Source organism: Gallinula chloropus (assembly GCF_964237585.1).
Source record: "Gallinula chloropus genome assembly, chromosome: 2".
In the NCBI taxonomy this organism is placed as follows: domain Eukaryota; kingdom Metazoa; phylum Chordata; class Aves; order Gruiformes; family Rallidae; genus Gallinula; species Gallinula chloropus.
In genome coordinates this window covers 66,678,143-66,699,125 of record NC_140086.1, presented here as the reverse complement: position 1 = coordinate 66,699,125, position 20,983 = coordinate 66,678,143, and the positions used below count along the sequence as shown (strand labels likewise).

At 39.4% G+C, this 20,983-nt stretch overlaps 1 protein-coding gene across 1 annotated transcript in view; it reads left to right on the top strand.

The window, feature by feature from the left end:
- Window positions 1-20,983, top strand: part of GABBR2 (gamma-aminobutyric acid type B receptor subunit 2) — a gene marked incomplete at both ends in the record, with an annotated part of 476,157 nt that overhangs the window by 178,468 nt on the left and 276,706 nt on the right. Inside the window, one exon of the mRNA XM_084260450.1 lies at window positions 7,702-7,872. Within this exon, the coding sequence (XP_084116576.1) occupies window positions 7,702-7,872 (171 nt within the window). The remainder of the gene's footprint in view (window positions 1-7,701; window positions 7,873-20,983) is intronic.

Genomic DNA, 20,983 nt, shown 5'->3' with positions numbered 1-20,983 from the left:
GAAGCACTTCTCATCTGGATTTCATTTTGACTAAACCAGTTTCTATCCTCAAAAATATCCATTCATTCAGTAACTAGAATTGCTTCCTGAAATGTCTCCAGAGCAGCATGCAGCTGAATATCAATCTTACTGTGATTGGATTAATTCACTGGAATGCCATCAGCATGGAGGCGGGTGCCTTCCAACCTTGAGACCAGCTGCAAGTGCTTTTTCTGGAAAGTCCCAGGTGCCAGAAGGCAGTCAGTGGAAGCAATTTCAGACACAGAATTAATGAAGGTAACGGTGGATGATATTGGGCAGGAGTATTTGGCAAAACACCTGATTATAAAAGGAACAGTCTCTAATCAGACGGGTAATGTGTTATGGATGATGAAAGGGATGTTTGTCCATGACATCCATTCCTGTCCAGTGCGTTTAATGCAATGTGTATTTTTATGTTCTCGCTGGGATGAGGCAATTCTGCCTATTTACCAGCTAGTGAGCCGTCATAGATACTCTCCCAGGCATCTATTTTGCTCTTGCTGCTGCCATAATGAAAGCCCACACAGAGTTTTTGAATGATCATTAGTTTCATTTGTTACAGCACTGAAGTTTGTCCAATCCCCTAAAATTTTCTGAATGTATGATGGAGTCTCCAGTTCTTTCATGCAAGTAAATACTTAAGAGTATTGTTAACGTGTGGCTGATTTACCACTGCTGGAAAAGCATGATTTCTTGTTATTACTTCCTTCTTCAGTCCCCCTTCTTTCTTTCAACTTCTGCTAGTATATCACCCATACTATCTGGGGATCAAGTTTAGAGTATGGCTAGCAGGGAAGATTGGCGCTTTTGATTCCTAGGTCTGGTTCAGATCCAGCCCCTTCCCCGTCTGGATACAGACACTCATACCACCAGCAGCTGTGCAGGCAAATCAGCGAGAAACATTATCTTGCTTTCTTGATCTTTATTACCATGTGTTGCTTTTACATGCTTTGAAGATCTAGGCAATGCCTCTGTCAGTGAAATTGCAGCATTTAGTTTCTTGTGTTGGAGCATTTTCCAAATATATGGGTGTTTGTGACCATCTTTGCAATGTTATTTCCACATGCCTTTTCTCTAAATCAACCATCAAAGTTGATTTGATGATGCATTTTGTGCATTAGGATGGGAAAGAACAGCTTAATATATCACTTTTTTTTTTACTTTACGTGCCTTCATATTACCTTTTCTCAAGGTTCTTTTGAATATTATTCATGATTATATATCACTATTTTCTTATTCCAAGTACTGTTGTTATATTAAAATTTATTCATAACTTGACTAGCAGGAAAATCATGTTCAGCAATAGTTTGACTGCACATCTGGGCAAGTTGGCTTGTATAGTAAGGTTATTGCTAATCTTTAAATAGTAAATTAACATTAAACCTAAATCTTTATATTTGGTATCTTTCAGTATTTATTGCAAAACTTCAATAATGTTCAATTATAAATGCAATTTCATTGTTACGATTTGATCTATTCTCTGTCTCTGGATTAAGAACGTATTGCTTCACTCATTACATGACATCATCTAATGCTGTCTTAAGAGTTGCAGCAGAAAAATCTTTTAACTCTTCATTATTCATTAGTTTCCATTCTGGTCCTTCTAGCTCCTGGGACCATCTAGTCACCACATGCCTACACTTGAGTATTATTATTGTCGGCATAGGCTTGTCAAAGCCTTAGAGCTCTTGGCCAGGCACACAAAGGAATGGTGTGTGGTGTCACAAGTACACGTTGCTGTAAATTATCATCTTCCCAAGTCTCCTCCTTGTTATTTTCCTGTGACATGATTCTGTACGTGCAGGCTGGTACTGTAGAGTATTTCCTATGGAGCTTTCAGACATTCTGCCTTCTTTTTTGGAAGTAACAGTTTGCATTTTCTTTTTTTTTTTTTTTTTTATAGGCAATACTTCTTCTTGTCTAAGTATACATGACATGCAATCTTTATTTATGATGATAATAAATGGTATCACCGATTGATTGCATCAGCAGTTTATATCCCGTTTCTCAATGTCGATTTTTCAGCATAATGTAGCTGTCTAGAAAAGGTACAGGAAATGCAGGTGATGTCTGCCATATATGAAAACCTCTCCATCAAGACTAGTTTTACAGCAATGGGGATGGGTTTAATTCTCCAGGGATCATTAATAAAACTCTTGTACATGACACAGTGCAGAAACCAAGGAAAATTAAGCTAATCTCTCCGGTGCTCAATAAGCTAATTTTCCCCATTTGCCAACATGAATCAGTTGTCTCTGCAGGTGACATTTTATTAAAGGGAGATTACCCTGTTACCTAAGGCTGTTTTTATTTTTTCTTTTTTCTTTTTTTCCCTCCAGTGTACAATACTGCACACACACATCATGTACCTGTGTTTCACAGTGTACTTTGGAGAGGCAGGTGGTGAGAGTAAAACCTCATTCTCAATTTGGGAATGACAAATCCAAATGCTCAGGGACCACCTGCCAGATGTCAGGAGCCCCCTTGAAGCTGCTGGGGAGTTTGTGGTGGGAGATGATTCTGATCCTTTGGACACTCCATGGGCCACTCTTTGCTTTATGAGGGGAGTGTGGTTTGGTACCCTACTGACTTTATGGACTTATGACAGCTTTGCTAAGGGTTTAGGTTATTTATTTACTTTAACTAACACAGTTCTTTTAAATAAATGTGACTCCTAAATAGTCCTGTTGCCTTAGATGAGAGTGACTGCTTACCCCAGGTATAGTTCTGCACTTTTATTTCTCCCAGACTTATGCATATTATTACAGTGACCATATCTAGACATAATGCTTACTAGAGGTGATAAATAAACCAAACAATAGAAGAACACCAGCCATTTCTGGCAGCTTCCCTTCCCTTTGCAGGTTTTGGAACTGCAGAGTGCCTTCAGCCTTCCCCCTTCTGATCTCTGTACTTCTATATAGAACATGTACACTGTACAGAGTGTTTCTTTTTCTGATTTTGCTTTACTACTCCAATATGAGGAAAGGCTGAATGTACTGGGGCTGTTCAGCCAGGAGAAAAGAAGACTGAGAGGGGATCTGATCAATGTTTATAAATACCTGAAGTGAAATGGCCAGCCTCTTTGCAGTGGTCTGTGGGGACAGGACAAGGGGCAATGGCCTCAAGTTGGAACACAGGAAGTTCCACACGAATATGTGGAAGAACTTTTTCCCAGTGAGGGTGACAGAGCCCTGGCACAGGCTGCCCAGGGGGGTTGTGGAGTCTCCTTCTCTGGAGATATTCAAGACCCATCTGGACGCCTACCTGTGTGATCTGTCCTAGGGAACCTGCTTTGGCAGGGGACGTTGGACTAGATGATCTTTCAAGGTCCCTTCCAACCCCTACAGTTCTGTGAATCTGTGAATATTCATCCAGTCTTACACACATCCAAACCTTTTCCATTGATTTCATTAGCGTTGCATCCCAGTTTCTTGAATGAATCATGCCAGAGCTAGATGCATCTTACCATTCCTCCTCCTGTACCGACTTTTTCTAAAGGGAGCATACTGTTACTACCCTAAAATGGGAAGATGCTTGCTTTAACTTGAAAGCATTTTAGATTGATGTTCTTTAATCTGCCACAGGTTGTTTCAGCTTAATAAAGGGTTATAGAGCTAGCGTTTACTCTGCTTCTGCAGAATTGTTTCTTTCTCCACTTTGTTTTAGCACTATATTTTAAAATCTCACTCTATCTGGTGGTGATCAGAACCATTCCATGAAACCATGTGGATTTTCAACAAAATTAGAATTTTTCTGTTTGAAAAATCACAGTCTTTCTGATGAAAATTTGATTAAAACATATATCTGACGCTATAACCACCCTAATAAAATTCTTCTCTGTACTTTTCAGATTTTTGGCAAAGCACACCAGTTCAAATTCCTTCACCTGGTCATTTCTCATATTTAGGCTGAAGTATTTTTCATAATAATTGCATAACATGACCTCTTCTCATCTCTTCTTTCCTCTCTATTATAAAATTCTACTTTCATTCTCAGCATGAAGCCAAATAAATTTCCCTGAATTCTGTGGGATAGTGTTTGGTTGGGCTGTTTTGTTTTGTTTTTTTAATTTGAAAGTAAAATGCTTCTCACTGGCTTTTTCAATTTTGAGTAATATATATATAAAGTGAAAAAAAGTCTTACATTTTATAGCTTCAGAACTCTTTATCGTAAGAAACTCTTTTACACACGTAGTGCTATCAGTTTCGTTTTAATGTTTTTTTTTTTTTTTTCTCTTTTGCACCATTTCTTGAATTCTTTTGCTTTGGCCCCATTCCAGAACTGTTATTTATTTCATTCTACTCAGTGGGTAAGATAAAGCTATTAGCTGTGGTCCTGCTCTGTTCCTCCATTGCTAGCAATGAAGCACTGCTGCTCGGCTCACTCTTGAGCCAGCTGTATGTTATTTATTTATTTTTTAAAACAGGTAGAATCTGCACTCTGACAGATGTGAGTCTAGGTGTAATGCAAATTACAGGTACAATGATGTAGTTAAATCTCACTAACTAAATTTGCATTGCTAGCCAGTCCAGGGAAGTGATTGTCCCACTCTGCACTGCACTGGTGCAGCCTCACCTTGAGTACTGGATGCAGTTTTGGGCACCACAGTACAGGAGGGACACAAAAATATTGGAGAGTGTCCAGAGGAGGGCAGAGAGGATGGGAAGGGTCTGGAGGGGAAGTCTTATGAGGAGAGGCTGAAGTCCCTTAGTTTGTACAGCCTGGAGAAGAAGTGGTTGAGGGGAGATCTCATCGCAGCGTATGACTTCCTGATGAGGGGGAGCAAAGGGGCAGGTGCTGACCACCTCTTTTTGGTGGCCAGTGATAGAACCCAAGGGAACAGCATGAAGCTGCAATGGGGGGGGGGGGGGGGGGGGGGCTAGGTTGGGTATTAAGAAGTTCTTTGCTGAGAGGGTGATTGGGTACTGGAATAGGCTCACCAAGGAGGTGGTCACAGCACTGAGCTTGACTGAGTTCAAGAAACGTCTGGACGCTGGACTCAGTCCCGTGCTCTGACTTGGCTGGCCCTGTGTGGATCCAGGAGTTGGACTTGATGGTCCTTATGGGTCCCTTCCACCTGAGGATATTCTGTGATTCTATGATTCTAAATCTGATTTCCAGGTACTCATATCACAGGCTTGAAATCTGGGTTCTGAGGAAGTTGGTGCAGTTTTGGTACTGACTTCAGTGGGATTCATCTGAAATAGAGGCTTGCAGTTGCTCTTTGTGGACCTTGCCGGTTAGCTGTGCTTTTGCTCCTATGTGGTCTGTGGGGTGTATGACAGGAAGAACATTTCAGTAAGCTAGATGGTGCAGAGATAAATCAACATTAGATGGTGTACTTGAAAGTCCTTTTACACTAATTCCTTTCATACTGGCTCCCATCTTTAATGATTTTGAGCGTATTAACACTGTTGTGGTTCTTTGGTGTGTGCAGACAAAATGCTCAGCTATAGAAACTCCTCATTACTACAGCTTTTTATACTTTTGATCAGAAAAACTTACCATTTACTCCGTGGACCTGAGTTAGGTGAACCTTGCCATTGTTCCTTGTTGCTTCTGTTACTTTAGTGTGGCTCTTTGCTTCTTTTTCTTAAGGATCAATCAAATTACATTCGATCCAAAACCATAATAACTTGAAAAGCAAGTCCTTTGCAGTCACCAGGCTGCAAGCAGATATGATGCTGAGATGCATTCCTCTTAATCCTTGATTTCTAAATTCAAATTTCTCTCTTTTTCAGTGAGGGATAAAGATCCTTATTTCCATTTTCATTGTGCAGCAGATGCGTGATGTTCCACATTACAAGGCTAGACAGAAAAGCTGGCTAGGAATACCTGGAAGACCTTTATTCTTTCTTTCCCTTAAAAACAGCTCCTTGCTAAGGAAAGGCAAAGAATATTGTTTTTCAAAATCAAGACTATGATATCACAGTACCTTATAATTTATTTTTAAAATAAAATATATAAAAGAGCAGTTACTATATTAAAAATATTTTATTTCAAGACTTGTGTGGCAGTAGGTCTTAAAAGTCCTCTCTAGCTAATGACTAGTGAAGAGACAAAAAAATCTGTTTTTAAATGATAGTGTAAACTCTTCAGCTGTACACACTTCAAGTTGTTTGGATTTCGACGTGTTTAAGGAAAATAAACCATGTTCAGGCTTAGGAGGTTGTAACGATGCAATATAGAATCACAGAATGTGTTAGGTTGGTAAGGATCTTTAAAGGTCATCTAGTCCAAACCCTCCTGCGGTAAGCAGGGACATCTTCATTAGATCAGGCTGCTCAAAGCAAAGCATCAAGCCTGACCTTGAGTGTCTCCAGGGATGGGGCCTCCACCACCTCTCTGGGCAACCTGTTCTAGTGATCTACCAGCCTCATATTGAAGACTTTTTTCCTAATATCCAACCTAAATCTCCCCTTTTCTAGCAACCCTTCATCCTGTTGCTACATGCCCCTGTGAACAGTTCTAAACAGAGTCTAAAATTGAAATTGAATGATGTCTCTGCCAGCATAAACCTAGATTTTTATAAACGTGAAGAGAAACTTAATCTCAGATTAAAATTGTCTGTTCTGAATGCCAAAAAGAGTTTCTAGTGCAAATATACTGAGTGGTTGATTGAAGAAAGTGTAGACTTAATACCGTGGTTGTAGATACCTATAGGCTTGAATTCACCTACACTCCCTGACTGTTTATTGCGTTTGAAAGACTAAAAGTAACTGTATTAGGAAGATAATTTTTCAATAGTCAAACCAATTTGCATTAAATTGATACTTTAAAAAATCCTCAACTACTATGCCTGACTGAAAAAACAGCTTGAGAAACACATTCCCACCAGCATAAAAGATACTATAGGAAGTAACCACAAGATTCATTGTATTTGGAGCATTTTAAGAAAATTAATATGCAGGTATTTTCTTTTAACTGTGTTTGAAAAATCATTCACAACAATACAGAATAGAATTCAACTTGGATGGAAGAATTCAGTGTTTTCTGATTTTTTTTGTTGCTTTGTTAATAGGTTTTTTTTCTTCTCTCATTGTAAGCATTCTCAAACCACATACAAATTCTGGTGGTTTCAGATGCATAGAATTAACCACTGAGTCCTCTTTGATAACACAGATCACAGGGGACTGCTTCAGTGGAAGAAACTGGGAGCCAGGGAAACTTCTGAGCTGCAGTCTTGGCTGCCATAATCATTCTCTCTGTTTCTGGTACTTTTTCTATTACCTGAAGATAGGAAGAGGTGCTACTGGAGGTTCACCCTGTAATTCAGATACATAGCACTTTGAGAGGGCCCCTTGGAACAATTCTAAATTTTTATGAAGAGAATGCAAAAGGAATTTGATGGGGAATTCATCACAGGGATTTACTTCCTTAGAGCTTCTTGCTCTGTTCTGTGCATAAGATGCATGATCTCAAATGAAGGTTTGTATACCACTGACTTTGAAGATTCCCTAGCTTAATTTGTAGCAGGCAGTTTATAGGAGTAAAATACTTTAAAAATCACTTTAAAAGTAAATGAGTAAATGGTGCTATTAGAACTTCTAAGCTGTATGATGAAAGTTTCCTACATGACTGCAAAGAGGTGGTTTGTGTCTTTTTGTTTTTCTTCTGGCTTCTAGATAACTTAAAATGACTTCAATTTATTTTTTGTTGTTGTTTGATTTTTTTCAGCTCTCATTTGCAGCAACAACCCCAGAGTTGGCTGATAAGAAAAAATACCCATATTTCTTCCGGACAGTGCCATCTGATAATGCAGTGAATCCAGCAATATTGAAGTTACTCAAATATTATCAGTGGAAGAGAGTCGGAACTTTAACACAGGATGTACAAAGGTTCTCTGAGGTAAGATTTGCATACTTTCTGGTACACTAAGAGAGCTACCACTATCAGACGGCCAAGGAGCTAGTTCCTCCTTTAGTAGCAGTTAAGTAAATATAAACAGACCTACTGTTTCAGTCTTGTTTGACTTTGTCTTGCTTAGTCACATTTGCTGTAGTGAATAAACCTATTTCCTGTCTGGGGTTTATTTGACTGTCTATAGTAAAAGCTGCCCATGGTTTCCCTTGAATCTTTTTTTTCACCAAAATAACCACTATTTTTTTTTTTTTTTTCTAGCGAAGGTGCCTTTATACTCTTTGACTTGTCCACAGAAAAACACTTGTATCCTGACATTGGTTCACATAAAAGAGAGACCAAATCTAATTCCATTGTGTTATTTTGTGGTTGTCCTGGTTCTGGCCAGGACAGAGCTAACTTCCCCAAGCAGCCAGCACAGATGAGCTGAGCTGGCCTGGGCTGTTCTCCACACCGTGTGACATCAACCCCCCATAAAAGGGGCTGGTTGGGGAAAGGCAGGTCTGCAAGGCTCTGGGACAGTCCGAGTGCAGTCAGGTGTCTGGTCGGTTCTTGCATCAGTGCAGTGCTCTGTGTTACCACCTCACTGGGTTGGTAAAGTTCTCCTCCCTGCTACCACCAGGTGTGTGTATGCTGTCCTGGGCTCTCTTGTCGTTCCCCTTTCGTTGTACTGTTTCAGTAACTGTCCTTATCCCAAGCCACAGGACTTTTCTGTTTCTGAGGACTGTTTCTCCTCAGAGGGAGGGGTGAGTGAGCAGTGTGTGGTGCTCAGCCACTGCCTGGGTCTGAACCACCAGAGTGGTCTAATTTATTATAAGCATCAGTCTCATCACTGAGAGGTAAAATCTGCTAAGGCCATGACTGAAAGTGTTGAAGGAGCTGACTGAGACAGACATTACTGAAGACCCAGAATTGATAAGATCAGGTACTATGCGCCCTCCAAACCTTCTGAATCTTACCCTGAGCAATGTTTTGGTCACAGAAATTACAGTAAAGTATGGGCCATGTGCCTTAAGTATGGTGTTAACAGTATAGTAGTTAAAAGAAAACATCCTGTAAGTAATCAGAGCAAGACAACGGAAAGAGTTGGCCCATTAATTGGCAGACAAATGAAATTAATAAGAGGCATAACAGTTTCGTGGTTGGGGTGTTTTTTTCCTTCCTCAGCATTCATTAAAAAAAAGGCTGACTGTGTTCTGAAGACTAGCATAATTAAAGCTAGTGAAGACGGTTTAAGAACAGGTTAGAGTCTGCTTAGATGATTCGGATCTTTTCAAAATGTTCAGCACAATGAATTCACTATGGAGTACTTAAGAAATCTTAGAGCCTTCCCTTATAAATGTTGAGAATTAAAGAATAAAAAGTAAGTGAATTATAGGGGGAGGGAAGAAACCTTGTGTTTGTCTTTCCAAAAAACACATAAAGACCCAAAGAATTACAGACAAGTCAGGCTAGACTTAATTCCTGGAAAGCTGCTTATGCAGATAAACTTTTTGGAACGACCCAGAAGATAAAAAGATGCTTAGCAATGACCAAAATGGATTTGTCGAGAATATATAATTGTAAAGCAGTTCAAACAACTCTCATTTCAGCACCCCGATGTAACACAGTATTGACACTTAAGACATACAGAGTATACTTCAACACTGCTTAATGCTCTTTAGATGTAAGTTGGAACATCAGGTCTGGTATCATCTTCAAGAACAAAGTAGATCAGATAGATTTAAAAAAGGGTTCAGTAATTTAGAAACATTTTTTATGAGACAGATGAGAAGTGGAAAACAACTGATTAGACTGAGTAGGTTGTTGAACCTTCATCGTGTAGGGTTTGTTAAGATAAGACTAAAAAAACCAACACAGGGATTCTGAGTCTTCCTTTGGAACAGAGAGATGGACTTCATGTCTGTATGAGTCACTTAACAAATGTTAAAACTGCAGCTTTCAAGGCTTTGCTAGTGCTGCACTTCAAAGTATTTCCACTACTCTTGAAGGGTAACCAACAACTTTCTGTGTCAGACTGCAAACTCAATTTAGTCTGATTCATCAAAGCCTTCAGGTAATTCAAGATCCAGTTAAAACTTCCTTGAATTCAGGTGATTTCTATAGAGAATGTTGAGTCCTCGGCCTGAAATTGTTAGACCTCCATCCTTCCTTTTCCAGCTCTGTACAGAGTTTCTGCCTTCCCTATGCAGATATTGAAAGCATAGAAAAAAACTGGAGAAAATAATTAACTTGCTGTCTGGGAGCTGTGAGGGGAGCCCATGACCCATGTGAGGGAATAGGGCAGGCCCAGAAGTGGAGGCCAGGCTCAGCCAAGGGTACAGACCATTAAGTAAGTCCATGGCGGTGATGCAGGTCCAGGGCTGAGCTGGAAAGCCAATCTGCAGGTCAGCGTTGGATCTAGTGATTGCTGGTCAGATCCATGATGGAGACTGAAGACACAAGAGGAAAGGTGTGGGTGGAGGTCCCAGAGGAGGGCCCTTAAGGCCTGTTAGTGACCTCTGAGTGCTGCTATAAGCCTATACATCCACTGAAACTATAGTTTTCCTTCTCAAGGAACATCAGGAAAAAGTATCCAAGTAATGTTTAAACTATTAATTTTCCTAACATTTTTTGAAAGTGACAGAATTGTTGAATAGCATCTAGAACTTATTGCTTTGTTGTAAAATCCCATTGAGTTTAGGATGTGATTCTTCTTTTCTATGCTGAAAATGTATTACAAGCCACTAAACCATATGTAACTTAATGTTATCTCTGTTTACTCTCATATAAAATAAAATAAGCAAAACTAAATTAATGAGGTCTTTACAGAAACCTGTGTAGTAACTCCGGTGGGTTTACTCTTAGCAGCAAGAGATAGCAATGCTCTCTCCTGTTTTTCCATCTCCCAGAATGACTGTATCAATTTGACAATTTTTATTTTTTAAAAAATCTATAACAATTTGTATATATATGTATATATATATGTATATATATCTTAATTTCCTCCAGTCGTCCTTCCACCTACACTCATGCAGGAATAGATATTGCCTTCTTAGAGAAGGCTTCATACACATATAGTTTAGTCAATAAGAACTCCTAACTACATCCCTTCAGCCACCATCTAACTTCTTTTGTTTTGGAGCGATCCGGTTTTTCTTTACTGGATCACCGTCTCCTTCTGTCTCGTTGCAATTTGTACTATGATCTTATATCCTGATAGTTAAAGCTCACTTAACTTGTCCAGAAGTTAGCTGCCCTGAAAGTCAAAAACCCGTTTGTTAATTTACCTGGCCCTATCAATCTTACTCCAGTTTATGTCTGGAGGCCAAAATTACACAGGATCTGTTGCTCCTGTGTGAACCCTTACTGCAGAGACTTTGCATCATTACCTATGTCCTTTTATTTGGTGGAGAAACTTCTCTTTCTTATAAAGAAATGTTAACTTCTTCAGCTGACATAGATAGAGAAATGTAGGGAGAGAGCAGAGAAGCTTATGCCAGCAGGTTTTCAGTTCTTGAGGCACATGGGCAATATCTATATACCTGATACTGCTAGCATGGCTTGAGGCTCCCTTTCTTGACATTGCTTGGATCCCAAGGCTTGTGACTTATCAAGTAACCTGAATTCTGTGGTTGCTGATAGCACAGCTCACAGTTAGTATCATTTGTAAGCTACACGGGTCTGTTTGTACAACCAGAAATGTGCCTTCTGTTGGATTAATGTTTAAACTGAAAAAGTTGTCTTATTATAGAGGTAATATACAAACATTATCAGTTCTGTTACTTAACTAGGGCAAATTCATACTCATTGTGCTTCTCTGTCCTAGATTTTGTGAATTGCTGCCCTGTTCTAATCCTCTGGGATAAGATTCTGTTTCAAAAGTTAATAATTCTATGGCAAAGGTTTATAAATGAGGTTACAAAATATTTCCAGGATTTTCAGCTTTAAGCATTTGCTGTGGCATATAATCATAGGATAATGTAGGTTGGAAGAGACCTCAGTAGGTTGTCTGGCCCAACTTGCTGCTCAAAGCAAGGCTAGCTTTAATGTTTATAGCCCCTGAAGAATCACAGCTGTTGTATAAATAGATCCCAGAAAAGCCCTGATCACGTCCTCCTTCCGACTCCCAGGTGAGCTTTCACCCTATTGGAGATTATGCAGCAATCGGTGCCTCCAACTTTGCTCCTGTCTAGCCCTACCTGGCTGAAATTGAACTTTGAATTAGGCAAACCAAATGATATTCCTGTGGTCTGCCTTTGCTCTGTTTCATGTTTCAGTGGGAAGAGTCATAAGAATGATTTCACCCTTAATTATTCATAACTGAATGCTGTTGGGAGCCACCAGTGTTGTAGAACATGTAAAGGCTTTGGAGTAGGACCATGAAACAGAAAAATGTGTAATGATGTACTGGTTTTCAGCTAAAGATCATAGAATCATAGAATCTTAGGGATTGGAAGGGACCTCGAGAGATCATCAGGTCCAACCGCCCTGTCAAAGCAGCTCCTTATCTCATATTGCACAGGTAGGCATCCAGACGGGTCTTGAATATCTCCAGAGAAGGAGACTCCACCACCCCCCTGGGCAGCCTGTGCCAGGGCTCTGTCACCCTCACTGGGAAAAAGTTCTTCCTCATGTTGGTGCGGAACTTCCTGTGCTATAACTTGCAGCCATTGCCCCTTGTCCTGTCCCCACAGACCACTGAAAAGGGGCTGGCCATTTCCCCCTGCATCCCATACTAAAGATATTTATAAACATTAATAAGGTCCCCCCTTAGTCTTCTTTTCTCAAGGCTGAACAGTCCCAGCTCACTCAGCCTTTCCTCGTAGGAGAGATGCTCGAGGCCCTTAATCATCTTTGTAGCCCTTCTCTGGACTCTCTCCAGGAGATGTATTTGCTAGCCAGTAATTCTAGTTTGCTTAATTCAGTATTCTGCTGCTGCTGACTGTGTATTTCTCATTTTATTTATACGCATTATTTGGATCATAGTATGTTTCAAAGTGAATGGACACTTTATTGCACATGGACACCAGGAGGGATTTTGGCTTCCCTGTTTCGTGGTAGGACACATCCTCTAGACTGGCTTCAATCATTCCTTTTTCCTCCCCTGTCATGTTAAAATTCAGTGAAACTGCATTTGAACGTCACATTTGGTGGCATATTCATGATATCTCTAAATATTTTATAATATATATTTCTCTCCCACTGAGTAGCGTGTCTGGGATTGTTTTGAAAACATGTTAAATTCCCATCGTCTCAAGCGACCCTCTGTTTTTCTGTACTTCTTAACAGTCATCTCCTTTTGTGATTTCTCTGCTTCTTCCTGGAAACAGTGAGAACTCCTAATGTAATTTTATTGGTGTAGGTGGCATTTCAAAAAGAAGAAATGAAAAGTGTGCAGTTGGCTAATGAGATAGATTAACAATATGAAAAATAAAAGATAAAATATCTCCTCTTGTGGCTGTTACAATCTTCATTGATTTTAATAACCTAAAAAATACATTGGTGACAAGTACTCAAGAGAAACAACCCTTGTAAGTGGACAAAATAGCATTTTTTTGCATGTCATTGTTAACATGCTTAGGATCTTGCTGCATTTTGTACACTGACATCTACTTCAAAAACCAGCAGGTGTTCAGGGTCCATTTTACATAAATTGAAAACATTTGATATCTATAAGTTTGAGTTCTCATTCAAAGAAAACACAATACTGGAAAAAAAGAAAATTGTTCCAAAGGAAAGAAGCTAGTAAAACAAAGTAGTACTTGTCTACTGCTGTAGAGCAAGTAGAATAGAAGCCTTAGTAATCCAGAAGTTATTGTAGCCTTGCTCCATCCCTTTGGAGTCTACAAACTAGGTTCTGTGTTAGTGGCCAGTTCTGATAAGAATTCACTGGATAAGTAGATACAGTGAGAGAGTTATTGAGGGGCTGGGAGGGGTTAGACATGGAAAAAGAAGTATCTGGTGACCTTTCAAATTTCAGCCAGGAAACAAGCTTGAGACACCAGTTTTTGATGGGAGTAGGTATACATTGTGCAGACTTCAAGGCATGGTTACACTCTGACTTCTCAGGCTTGGCTTCTAAGGAAAGACAGGAGAACAGAAATTGCCACTTTCCTTCCCGGTTGCTAAGAGGTTTTAGGGCAGCAAGAAAAATACTACTTTTTCTCCAAGGATGACCTTGGAAGCATCAAATTTACCAGATAATGTCAATGTTTGAGTTGGAATTTGTGAATAGTACCCAGTGATTTAATCCTAGAAGGAGCCATGTACCTTTGACTTTGAGAGCAAAAAAGTAGTAGAGAGGCAGAAGATAAAACATGTGAGGCACAGAAGGCAGTTAAAGAAAAATATGGGAAAAAGCATGGAGAGAACAAGAGCAAGAAAACATTATGAATGTCATTGTTTAACTGTAGAACTTTCCAAACTATCTCTTTCTAATGTTTCTTATTTTTTTACACGGTGTCTTGTTTTCCTCCTGTACATCTTTTTTGTTTGTTTTTGGCATAATTTCATTCTTTCCACAAAGCCTTTCAGGTTCCTTTTACTGGTTCATATTTTTGTCCCTAGAGGAAATGAAAAGATCTCTCTCTGCTATGTCTTTCCTTCCCTGGTTCCACCCAGGAGTTTCTCCCATCTCCATGTGCCTAACAGTTTTTTGGGGAAGGAGCAGTCTTATTCTAACACTGGTTGCTACAGTCAGGACAAAATAAAGAGATAGCTTCTGCTTTGATATTCAATAGTATTTATGAAGCTGACTGGTAACAACTTAAGGTTTTAGGCCTTCTTTGGAATATTAATATGAAATTTTTTAGGAAAAAGGTTGTTATTTTTTCATTGTTACTGGGTAGTTATTGCCTGTGGAGGAAATACCTTATCTCCATGAGGATGCTTGAGATACCTTGATATGGCCTTGACTATTCTTCAAACATTTGTTGAAATATATACTGTATCAAACGAGCTTTTCTTAAACATTTTTCCCCCCACTGGCTTAAAAAAAAAAAGACAACAAATTTTCATCAAGTTTAGATGTATACCCTGAAAGCTGTCAGCTACTGATGTACAAATGCTAGCAAAAGGAGGTCTCTATTAATCCAACTGCACATGTCATGAAGAAATGAGGCTTTGCTTGTTTGGCTTTTTTCTTTGCAATATATTTTAGGTTCCTGGTCTCAAGAAGCCCTGAACCTCTTTTCCCAGTCAGAATTGCAGTGAATTCACCAAACAGAAATATTGGAGATTCTGTTCTCCTTGTGGTTTTTAAATTGCCTTGTAAAACAGAAGTACGGGCATATGTGTCCCTGAGATCTTCCTTCATATCACCCTACTCCCAGTTTTTGCCTGATTTCTACAGCAAAGTCTTAGGAAAAACTTACTTTGAGTTCTGAGATTGCAAGGAACAATGAGTTCCCCTGTGCTGTCTTGTAATTTGTTCCTGTAACTCAAGTTGATACATTAAGGTCCTCACCAAAGGGCAGCCTTTGAAAGTGACCTCTGCTAATATCACAGGTTACTTTCCATATAAATGGGAAACTGTACCTTCGCTGGTTTTTAAGTGGTTTATGGGGGAAGAATTCCTGCAGTAGTTTAAAATGAAAGAGATATTTCTTTCAGTAAGAAACTTCAGAATCTGAAAGGAAGATGTTTAGGCATATTAAATATAGGTGGTCACTGGAATTTTCTGAAGGGCATACAGAAGTGCCTGTTGGCCTTTTGTGCAAACATCATGCTAGGAATTTTTTTTTTGTTCCCTAATACTTTTTTTTTTTTAGCTTCCCAAACCAAAAGAGGTTAGAACATCATCTCTGTGAATTAGACCTCTTCAGTGGTATTATTTGGTTGTGCTGTCTTGCACTGATTCATACTCCACTACTACCCTGAGAGGCCCCAAGGTTCCCATGAACTGAATGAGTCTTTGTCAAACATCAGGTGTCTTGAACAAAACCAAATCAAACTTAAAAATTTTTTAGAGAACGACTCACCGTTCCTTCATGTTTAAACCTCATATTGTGCATTCTTGATAGGTTGGTATTTGCTACACAAGATAAAAGGGTGTAATGATCAGTACCTTCTAAACCTTTTTATACCTTGTGGCTGAGAAACTCCATACAGTTAAGAGTTTCCTAATTGATCTGATCTAAAAATCACTTTATCTGAAACCCAGACTAATCAGACTCAAAGAAAAATATTCCCATTTAGATTATATTGAAAGAATGTTCCAAGACAATGCTGGTTGTAACAGATGTTAGCATTGCACATTGAAATTTTATTGCTTATACCACAGCATTGTCCTAGTTCTGTTTTGGGTTTTGCTATGCTTTGGTTCTTGTTTTTTAGAAAATGATAATACAAGGATGAAATTTGATTCTAAACAGTGATTTAACTTGTAAGCATTCCCCACACACAATAGTTTTGATTGGGTATCTAATTATCTTCCATTCATCAGGCAATTGCAGGATATTTTCAAATTAAAATCGATGGTGTAGTGATAAAATTTAAAAGTGGGCACAGTTGTGCACATGATGAAGATGAGTAGTAGGAAAATGTGATATTGTCCAAATCAGATCACTTCACCGAAATAATCATTTTCGAAACAATTGATCAAAATTCAGGGTCTTGATTGCTATGAGGTTAAAATGAATTTCTGGAAAAGTCATGGAATGTCTTTTGGAGTGATGAATGTTCCCGGAAGAGTGTGGAAATTTAACAGAATCCATTCCCTATGAAAGGTAATCCACAAACATTGCAGTTGAGCAACTGCTTAAAGTTAGCACATGCAGGACTGGGGTCATTTCTTAAGTTTGATTAAAAAAATGTCCATCTCCTGTCACTTTCATTATAAATTATTAAAGCAAGAATTAGCTCAGTATATGAGAGTAATTTTTAAGTGTTCTTGTGTGTTTTGTTCAGGGCTATTGTCTGTTCACGGATACATATATTTACTGGGATTTTTCTTTTAAACTGATCTTTTCCTAAGAATTTTTATTATTTCTGTACTATTCTGGTTGTGTCCAAACCAAATTTATACCATATTTTCTGTCTTTGTTTGTGCTTTTAGATGGTTTTGTGATGATTAAGGTTTGAGTTTCAGCAGGTTGTAAGACCTCACCTGCCCTGTGAGGAGAGTGGAACATTTGCAGGGCGAGAGAAAAGGCTTTAAGAAAGGACATTGCAGTCAATCCCCCTTGGACTTCAAATCTAGAAATGTATGAGAATATACATAGTGTTACATGGTCACTATTCTGCCTTCTCTTCGTGTTGCTAGTTTACTCTCTCGGAAAGAAAGGAAGTCCAATATGAGGATTAGCACTACTCTTCTAAGATTTTTTTCACATGCTCTCATTCATCCCCAAAACATTTATCTGCCCTGTCATTAGTACAATGCTATTCATCCTTTGATTATCAGTGTTTCACTGAGGATCTTGAGTGAATCAGTGATGTGGACCATTCTGTAGCATATGGCTCAGACAGGCAGTGTCCTAGAGAAATAAGAACCTAAGCTGTTAGCATCTGGCTGGTCTTTGTTCGTTTGTCTGGAGCAGACAGATTGATCTGCATATAATATGACTTCCAGTGCAGTTTCATGTTTTATTTACTCCTCTTTAAGTGCAGGCTGATGATGAAAGGGGCAGTCCTCCCCCACAAGTTTCTTCCTTCTCTTTTGCACCTGATCTTAGCAGTCGTTCCACAGGTCATGAATCAGCTCTTCTGTCCAAAGCTGATCTTCCACTGGCAGGGTGACTCAGGCTCTGTGGTTATTACTTTTCTTGCAGTTCTCATGTCCTTTGGGAAAGGGGGAACTTTTCTGTTCATGGAAACTTACTGGACATCACTCAAAGTACAGAGTGAAGGTGTTGTGTGGTGCATGTGTGAAAGCCAGTGTGAATACTTTATTTTTTGGCTTTGAGAAGTTTGTTCACCTCCAAGAGCGAGAGTGAGGCACACAGCGTATCTAGGCATTTTTGCTTGCTAGGAAAGAGTTTTTTGGTGATGAATTTTCTTTGGTCTTTGCAAAAATAAGTTGTTGTTAAAGTTACAACGGGACTTGTAGAGGTTTTGTACAATATTGCTATACTAGATTTAGCATGGCTCTTCTGGGTCCTGCTAAATATTTAGATGTCTTGAGAATATAAGGAGGTCATAGGATTACGATATCAGAAGTGGGGAAAAGCAGAAAGATTGAACCTTAGCCTAGGGTTGTCCCTCTTCATAGGAAATGGTCTGTACACATCCAGCTGTAGAGTAGAGGGGTCATTTATAGGTGAGAAGTGTCCTACGTTATTAAATTATGTCTTTTATTTGAGTGAGAAAGTGTCTTTGAGAAATGTGACCTGGTGAGTTTAATGACATTCCTCATTACCACCCCTTTTTCTTACGAAATTTTATTTGCCACTGGCATATTATATTCTGAGTTCCTTTGCTCCTGGTGACTGTCAGTAGGCCAATGGTGTACATGAAAATCAGTTTTTAAACACTTCCATAATTTGGAAAAAATATTCCAAATGAACAACAATCAATTTTGTTGCAGGTCAGTAAAACAGTTTGAGCTACTGATCTGTATAAAAACTTTTAGAAACGAAGGTCACATCAACCAGACAGTTCCACTTTCCAAATATCGTGCCTTAGTCTTGCAGCAAGACCAACTTTAAATTGACATCACAAATCTAATTCCAAGTCCCAGGAAACCATCATTTTCTAAGCCAGTTTAGACATACCTATAGATTATAGCAACATTCTGAAAACTAGCCTATTACTCTAAAGCACAAGGTAGGACTTTAAATCTGAGTTAGCTTTATCTGAAGATGTCCAATATCTGTTTGGGGTAACTATTGGCAGGACATCAGTAATGTTTGTAGTGTTTTAGGACTTCACTGAATTCTAGAATGGTTGAGGTTGGCAGGGACCTCTGGAGGCCATCTGGTCCAAACACCCTGCTTAGCCAGGGACACCCAGAGATAATTGTCCAGGACCATATCCAGACAGCCCTTTAGTATCTTCACAGCTGGAGACTCTGCAGCCATTAATCCCCACCCTCTGAGCCCAGCCATTCAGCTAGTTTTCAGTTTACCTCACTCGCTGCTTGTCCAGCCCAAACTACATTAGCTTCTTTTTGAAGATTTTATGGTACAATGTCAGAAGCCTTCCTGAAGTCTTTGTAGACAACATGCTCCATCACCTCCCTAGGGATCGATGCAAGGCTGACTGCATTGACATTTTCTCTCCTCCAGTCTTCAGGCACTTCTCCAAGTTGCCATGATTATTTGAGGGTTATTGACAAATAATCTTCAAGGGGTAGGGAATGAGGAAGTGGGGGGTTTCGGTCAGTTCCTCATGAATGGTTTTCCTTCCTCATACCCTTCCCCTGTGCCAGCGTTGGGTGCCACCCACAGGAGACAGCCCTTCATGAGTCTCTCCAACATGAGTCCTTTTTCTGTGGGGGCTTCAGCTCTTCCCCCAGCCCAGCTGGTATTTTCTCTGTCAGGCCCAGGGAAAGCTTCCAGATGTTTCTTGTAGAAGCCACCCCTGCAGCGCCCCCTTCCCCCCTGGAACCTTACCACACAAAACCACAACAGTCTGGCTCTTACACAGGTCTCTCCTGAGCACCAATTTTTGACTACCTGCAATTAGAAGGCAGCTGCAACAAAGGCTTCAGGCACATTGGGTCAAGGGTGTATAATTGTGCTAGTTAGGAGTTACTACAGCTTCCTTGAGCCCACACTGGCATGGCTCCCCTTTTTTCATCCTTGCCTGACAGCAGCAGTCACCCCCAAGTTCCTCAAGGGGGTCACAGGAGTTCTCTGATGATCCTGGACCTTGTCCCCAGAGAGTCCAAAAGCAGACCGCAGACACGGCTGCATAGATGCAGGAATAGAAACGTCTTAAAGGAAAGAATAATCAGGGAAACAGAGGACAGGAAAGAGAAATCACAGCTTAATTTTTTATCAAAGAAAGATTATGGCAGAGATGGTAAGATAATTGATTTCTTAGAATAGCTACAGTTAATTGCAATGTTTAGTTGTCCTCTAAGTTGTCTGGTGCAGTGCCCTGCAGGAGCTGGGTGGAACAGAGATGGTAGGATGGGTACAGGGGGTTCTAGGGCAGTTCAGGAACACAGCCAGTGGGAAGACTGCAGCAAATAGTATTATAAAGATATTTCTCAGGGTAGAGAAGATGACAGTGACTTTTCTTTTTTTAAAAGGAATAGCCCAGGGACCAACTCTTTTCAATATATTAATTCATTACTTTGAGGAGAACAAAGTATAAACTTCTGAAAGTTGTAGATGACACAGGGGATAAAGAAAACCCAACAACATGAAGAAACCGATCATTGTAAAGAATGGTCTGTATGATCTTGTTAATAGGAATCAGAAAAAGTGTAGAACTTCGCATGAGGTAGGCTTTACCTGTGGTAAGCTTCCTAGAATTTCAATTTAACAGATCCCAGCCATTACAGGATAGCAAGATAATGATGATGCTTTCAAATTCTCTCCCTTTTAAGCTCTCTTTCTTTGGAACATTATAGCAGTGGTCTTTAATATTTTATTACAGGTACAAATTTTGGTTCTGGAAAGTATTTTACAGCCTGCAGCATATGAAGGGACTTCCCATGTGTGGATTTTTTCAATCTATGTATCAACTGTTTGGTTGTCCCAGGCAGTCCTTTCAGTGATGAGTTCTTGTGGATTTTAGAAACACTGGGTTCTTATCCAGAATCTCCTTTTCCTGTTCTTTCCTCAATCTAATCAAACAGTACTGTAACCATGAGCTCCTTTTGCGAGTTAAGATTTTAAATTTGTTTTAATCAGTATTTCATCACTTTGTGAAGAACTTACTTAATGAAGATATTTTCTTTCTTTTTGCTAGACAATACAGAATTAATCAAACTCTAATGATTATTGGAAATGTTATAATAATAATCATACTTTTATGATATTTAAGATACCATTGAAGATGTTATAAGTTTATTGTGAACAATTTTTACTAGATGCATCTTTTTTAGTCCAGGTCAGACAAGCTACTTAGACATCATATTACTATTCCCTGGATGAATGAATGCGTGAGTGCTTCCATCACACACATTTCTAAACGTTAACTGTAGTCAATATAGCTAAAGAGAATT